The sequence below is a fragment of the Sinocyclocheilus rhinocerous genome, unplaced genomic scaffold (assembly GCF_001515625.1).
Source record: "Sinocyclocheilus rhinocerous isolate Xijiao unplaced genomic scaffold, SAMN03320098_v1.1 scaffold1084, whole genome shotgun sequence".
Lineage (NCBI taxonomy): Eukaryota > Metazoa > Chordata > Actinopteri > Cypriniformes > Cyprinidae > Sinocyclocheilus > Sinocyclocheilus rhinocerous.
The window spans coordinates 542669-549513 of NW_015656001.1; the positions used below are offsets into that span (position 1 = coordinate 542669).

At 36.4% G+C, this 6845-nt stretch overlaps 1 protein-coding gene across 4 annotated transcripts in view; it reads right to left on the bottom strand.

The window, feature by feature from the left end:
* LOC107719126 (sodium bicarbonate cotransporter 3) overlaps positions 1-6845 on the bottom strand; it is a 54786-nt gene that overhangs the window by 37269 nt on the left and 10672 nt on the right. For 3 of the 4 annotated variants that reach the window (XM_016526478.1, XM_016526479.1, XM_016526477.1), the window contains exon 1: positions 2198-2647. The exons of the other annotated variant lie outside the window; for it this stretch is intronic. In XM_016526478.1, coding sequence (XP_016381964.1) covers positions 2198-2263 — 66 coding nt within the window. In that variant the 5' untranslated portion in view covers positions 2264-2647. Of the gene's footprint in view, positions 1-2197; positions 2648-6845 lie in introns of those variants that run through there. 4 annotated transcript variants of the gene reach the window in all.

Sequence of the window (6845 nt, forward strand, 5' to 3'; positions counted from 1 at the left end):
ATATATGTGTGTGTGTATGTGTGTGTGTGTGGTTGTAGTGGTAGTGTTATGTTAGAATCATTATTATACTCTTATACCTTTTGTTCTTTAATATTTTGAATTGTTTTTAGCTTTGTTTTTTGTTTTTCATTTAAATGTTAAGTTTTGAAATTTTGTTGAATGCATTTGTCATTTTTATTTAATCTCTTTATTTTTAAAATGTGTATAGGTAGTATTTATAACGTTTTAGCTTTTAGTTTTGGATCTGTTTTTAGTTGTTTTAATACTACAATTGATTGCTTCTGTTGTCCTCATTTGTAAGTCGCTTTGGATAAAAGCGTCTGATAAATGACTAAATAAATAAATAAATACATACAAGTACTGGAGCATCACCGTACCTCTGAGAGCTTAATATTCAGTAATATATTGAATTGACTACACTGTGGATGAGAAAACTGTTCTTAGCTGAGTAATGACACTATTGTCTTCAGTTGAGCTGCTTATTACTGAATTGAACTTTTGTAATTGATAAACATAACAGTTATTGAAATGAATTCATCCAACACTGTACTGACTGGAGCTGAATAATGGCACTATTGACTTTTTAGAGTTGCTGTGCATCAAAAATTGGATTGGTCTTAAATTGATGAAGTTGGCATCTAGGGCTGAAACAATTCCTCGAGTAACTCGAGTACCTCGAATACAAAAAATCATCGAGGCTAATTATTTTCCTCGAGGCTTCGTTTAGTCCATTTACTGTAACTACACACGGAACACTGTTTCCCCACGGACCATTATTACTGACGCACAAACCTATAAACGCAAAACATATTTAATTAAGACCGTAAATCAATATGGTGTCTAGTTATGATGTCCCTACGTTAGCTATGTTTTGTGAAAGACCATTCATGTTGATCGTCTCATTCTCTGTGACACACACACAGACACACTCACCATACAGTTATGTATAAAAATACCACAGAAAGAAAGTTAGTCAATATCACACAAAGAGTGCCAGTTTTCACCTCTAAAAATCAGCATGATTACAAATGTGATACTGATTTTATACAACAGTTCAATAAACAAGAAGCTACTATTAAGAGACTTACATTTTAGACACCATATTGCCTGTTTTTTGCTCTATTTCGCCAACAAAAAATTATTCCAAACACAGCCACATCACTGTTTTGCATCTCTGAGCAACATGACCGTATTTCGTTCCTGAATGAATCAACCGTTTAAATGATTCTGTTCAACTGCAATGACTCACTTATTAACAGTGACTTGCTGCCACCTACTGGCAGTTTTAATTTGACATTTAAAGTTTTTTTTTTTTTTTTTCAATTTTAAAATAATTGTAAATATCAGTATTCTATGTTTTTTTTTTAAAATAAAATATTATTTATGCATTTGTAACTGCAGGTTAAATGCATTCATGTCCCTATGAGCTGAATAAAATAGTGTAAATAGGCCTACATCTAAATGCCTCTTCAGATGCAGCTTCTGTGTTTCCTCTGCATTGCAAAGATGAATTTTGTTTATGCTGATATCATTTGTTTGGTAATTTGTTTGATTTTGATTGGCTTCGCATCCTGGCTGCATCACCTCGGGTGTGCATTATTTTTCTAATAATTCAACAGCCTGTCGTCAATTATTCCTTAATTAGGCTAATGCATATACTTGCCAGCCAATCAGAATCAAGTATTCAAACAGACCATGATATAAATATATACAGTATATACATGTAGCTAGACTATATGCAGTGAGATGTGAGATGAGGATGTTCTCTTCCAGTACATTCACAGAGAGTCCTGTGTATTTAAAAAAACAAACAAGGTGGCCCTGTCCCGCCACGGGCCTCTGTCCAAGCATTCCTGAGTGTCATGGCATCAGATATCACCCCAAAGGGCAAAACGCAGCAAAGGGTACAATGTGGACTTAGAATTTAAAACCGTCACGACACGTGACAGGCAAGGTGTCTTGAGACCACTGACACGCTTTGCCTCTTTTCAATGAAACGGCACCAGATTTCACTTGTGTAAATTACATTTCACACTATACTGTGTTCCCAAGGCAATGTTTTGAAACAGAACACGCCGAGCAAACACTAACACCAAGCCAAAGCATATTGAATGAGTTACGTAGAATCTGAATCATGCTCCAAGCTTAAGAAAAACTGAATTAGATCAGATACACAACAGTGAGCCCAAATACATACCGAGAATATTGTAGCTCCTCTGGTGGTCCTCAGATTCACAATGTCTCCCCAGAAGTCTTGCATCATTCACAGACCCTGGGGAGGGACTTTAAAACTTCGCCACTTGAAGAAAATCAGACAGCACTTAAGACCCCAAGAGCTTAAATGATAAGGTCCAGAAACATTGCTCATTCAGCCAGCTCATAAAAACAGTCCGCTACTAGAGCTAACGATGAAAAACAATCAAAGGTCAACCTGAAGCGTTAAATCATTTAGTTAAAATCAAAAAGGACTGAGACAAGCTACAATCAGGATCTGTGGAAGAGGAAGTCTCTACGCACTTCCTTAAAGCGGCAGTCTGCTTCTACCAAGATCAGGAGCAAAACCGTCTGTGTCACAACTGACTAGGAAGCAGAAGTGAGAGAGAATCCTGCAAGACGCTGCCAGTACACACTTCTCATGCTGACGTCGGACGGGTCTCACTCCTGGTTGCAAAGACCTAAACATGAGGTGTTATTTATATCCGAGTGTGAAGGTGTGTTGTTGTGAGCGTGCATGTGTTTTTCCACGAGTAGGGGTGAGTGCTTAGGTTCAAACAGCACTGGAGCTATACATGGCCTGAATGCTGGGAAGCTGCCGGGACAACGTGCCATTGCCCTGAGGTGTTAAAGTACATTCAGGGTTTGAAATAAAAAAAGCAATATCACAGGCTACTACTAAAGCTAGGATAATCACATTATAATCAACGAATCTGTCTACACTGCACAATGAATCTCTTATTTACACAGTGTCTACGCCTTTTTGATTATTATGGGGGTGTTCTATTTTTGTTGCATCGCTTACAATGTAAAATATATTGGAAGTTACATCACTGCAAGCAAATAGTGTGACAAGTATCAAATATAAAATCAGATTGCTTACTAGACTAATTTATATGCCCCTTACTCACCATTGCATTGCAAAAATCAAAAAAACATTGCAAAAAAACTCAAATTCTGCCATCATTTACTCACCCTCATGTTGTTTCAAACCTGTATAATGAATGTTGAACTCAAAAGAAGAAGAATGTTGCCAATTAAACAGTTGCTGGTAGTCATTGACTTCTAATTTTTTTCATACAATGGAATTCAATGGTAGGGCCCTATGAAATGAAAATTTTCCAAATTCCGTTTTTTTCCATTTTAATTTTTCTGGATTCAGATTTTTTTCTTCATTTAATTTTTCTAGACTGTTTTAATGGTTAAATAAAATTTTATTAATTAAAAAGTATGTCTAATTGACAAAACTCATGAAACTTACAATATTTAACAGCAATTATTAAAAGTTTAACAAATATTACATTTTTAAGGCCCTATGGAATGTATTTTTTTCTTCTTCTCAAATTCTGTTTTATTTTTACCAAATTCAATTTTCTGGTTTTGTTCAATTTTAATAATCAAAAGCATCTCTAATTAATTGATTTTATAGAAAATAATAATTTATTATTATTATTTAATCTATTTCGTTTTTCAGAAATACCATGTTGTGTGTTTACATTTTTCTGCTAAAATAATGTTTTATCTATAGTTTTATTTAACTATAGTTTTTACATTAAGTAATATTTTTCTGTCACAGTTTCTTCAAGTTAAACCAAACTTTTATTTTGACGGGTTGCTGTGAAGACCTTTAGGTTTCTGTATATAATATGACGAAACATTTTCTCAAAAGAAACTGTAAAATTCTGTCCATGTTTTCCGCACCGAGGAAATCATAGGGCCCTACAATGGCTACCACCAACTGTTTGGTTATCAACATTCTTCAAATTATCATCTTTTGTGCTCAACAGAAGAAATAAACTCATACAAATTGAAGGGGAGTCTTGATGACAATTTTCATTTTTGGGTGAACTATACTTTTAAGCTAGCTAAATGAACGTGGCAAAAATGTTAGAGAGAAGAAATAATTTACATTTCTTTCAATAAAAGCAAGTGTAAAAAAAAGTTTGTGGGAAGTCAGTGCCATTCAGCCAGTGAAGCTGTTAATGCCTGTAATTAAATCTGAGAAGCTACGCAGTCTATATGAATGGAGAGGGTTTAAGCAAAGAATAATAAAATTTAAAAATCCCATTCTAATCTAGGAGGAACCACTGTTAGATGGACTGTCTGAAAGAAAATGTGGATGCTTCAAGAATTCACTCATTAATATTAAGTGAATATTATCAGTTGTAGGGCTGGGCAATTTTTCAGATTTTATCAATTAATTCGAATTTAAAGTTTTGCCACGATTTAATTTTTTTATAAATCGAGGAATCGCGATTTTGAATACAAATATTACCAAACGTTAGAATTAGACACTTTGACAATAACAGTAAAGAGAAAAGAACGATCCAACCGCATGCCGGCGCACGTGATTTACATACCCTGCCTTTAATAACAGTCTACTGGTGTTATACCTTCAGTCATTTTGAATTTGAATTACATTGACTTTTAAGATTTTTTAAAGCCTTTTTCTCATATTATTTCTGAACGTATAATATGTAGAAGACAAGTTTGTACAAGATGTAGTTGTAGTTCATGCATCTTTTCTGCAAAGATATTTAACAAGTGATTTGTTTATTAGACACTCTGACAATAACAGTAAAGAGAAAAGAACGATCCAACCGCATGCCGGCGCACGTGATTAACCGCTCACATGTGACATGCTCTGTGAAGGACCATATCGCTAGGTGCCATTCACACAGAATGCGCTTTTGTGTTGAAAAGATGTGATGCGGGCAGTGGAATAGGAAAAAATGCAAGAAGATGGGAGATGAACATCTTTTAATAACTAGAGCGCCGCGTTTTTAGAATGCCGTTTCATGCATGAGATGCTGTAAGAGACGCGAACGCAACAGTCAAACGCATCCATGTTTATATAGAAAAAACAATGGAAAAGCAGTGCAATCGAATAAAAATTCCTGACTTTGGCCGTTGGTTTCTGTGCAGCATTTCACTCTCGACTCACACAGAAAAAGCACACAAGTTGCAAGAAATCAAGGTTAATGAAAACATGACATGAAATACAACACCTACAAATATCTGTGCACTTTCTTCACTGAGCTGAGTAGGGTTGCACGATTAATCGAATGCGATTGTCATGCGCATCTTGTCAGTAGAAGCCGGTTCTGTAATCAGTAGTAAATCTCCATCACGTGCTTTCAGATGGAGCAGCATTTACTACACAGAGCCGTAGTTCTCTGACAAGATACGCAAAATCGCGTTCATAATCGCTGACGATATAACCACTCGATTATGAAATCAAAGAAATCGTTCTGCCATTATGAAAGCTGTTTGCGTAGCTTGTCAGTGAACTAAGGCTCTGTGTAGTAAATGCTGCTCCATCTGAAAGCACATGAAAATACCACACTTAATAACATGTTTTTACTCCAAACGCACTTCATAACATCAGTCGAGTGTTTGAAATAAATCCTTCTGTGAGATGATGTGGCTTCTTACACAGAATAAGGCACGCAACATATTTCATAGTATTCTAAGCAGTGATAAAGGCACGATCCAACCGCATGCCGGCGCACGTGATTAACCGCTCACATGTGACATGCTCTGTGAAGGACCATATCGCTAGGTGCCATTCACACAGAATGCGCTTTTGTGTTGAAAAGATGTGATGCGGGCAGTGGAATAGGAAAAAATGCAAGAAGATGGGAGATGAACATCTTTTAATAACTAGAGCGCCGCGTTTTTAGAATGCCGTTTCATGCATGAGATGCTGTAAGAGACGCGAACGCAACAGTCAAACGCATCCATGTTTATATAGAAAAAACAATGGAAAAGCAGTGCAATCGAATAAAAAAACCTGTAAAGAACTTCTACTGTATGTCTGATATTTGACAGGCTGAAAACTGCTGTTCATTGTTTTTACACATTTATAGTTAAAGGCAGGGTGAGCGATTTCTGGTAGCCAATGTTGATATCTGAAATCACCAAAACAAACATGCCCCTACCCCAAAAGGGTCTTGCCCCTATTTTGATAGCTCCGCCCCACATATACGTACGCAACCCAGGCAACGATTAGGTCTGTGAAACAAAGCAAAACCAATGTTACACCGTGTCTACGGTTTACTCCAAACTCACTTCATAACGTCAGTCGAGTGTTTGAAATAAATCCTTCTGTGAGATGTGGCGTCTTACAAAGAATAAGGCACGGAACATATTTCATAGTATTCTAAGCAGTGATAAAGGCTGTGTCGATTAGCATTGCATTATTATATACTTTATTATAATAAAAATTATAATAAGACGAATTCAGACAAACCATATATTGTCATATGTGTGTGTTTATTAGTCACATTGAATTAATGAAAGCAGTTAAAGCCTCTGTTTATTCAGCAACCGCTATAGGGATTTCCTGGATTTCTTCTGCGAGGCGTATTTGGAGTTTTAGCACGAGAGCGCCCTCTGGTCTTCGGATGGAGATTTACTGCTGATCACAGAAAAGTGCTTCACTGAAAGATACGCATGACAATCGCAGCTTCTGTCGAATCGCGATCTCGATTCCATTTCGATTTTTCGTGCAGCCCTAGTGCCGATACTAAAATGTGACGTGTAAACCGATCACTGCACTGATCATTGTTTGGACTTTGATTCTGACGGCACCCATTCACTGCAGAGGATCCATTGCTGAGCAAGTGATG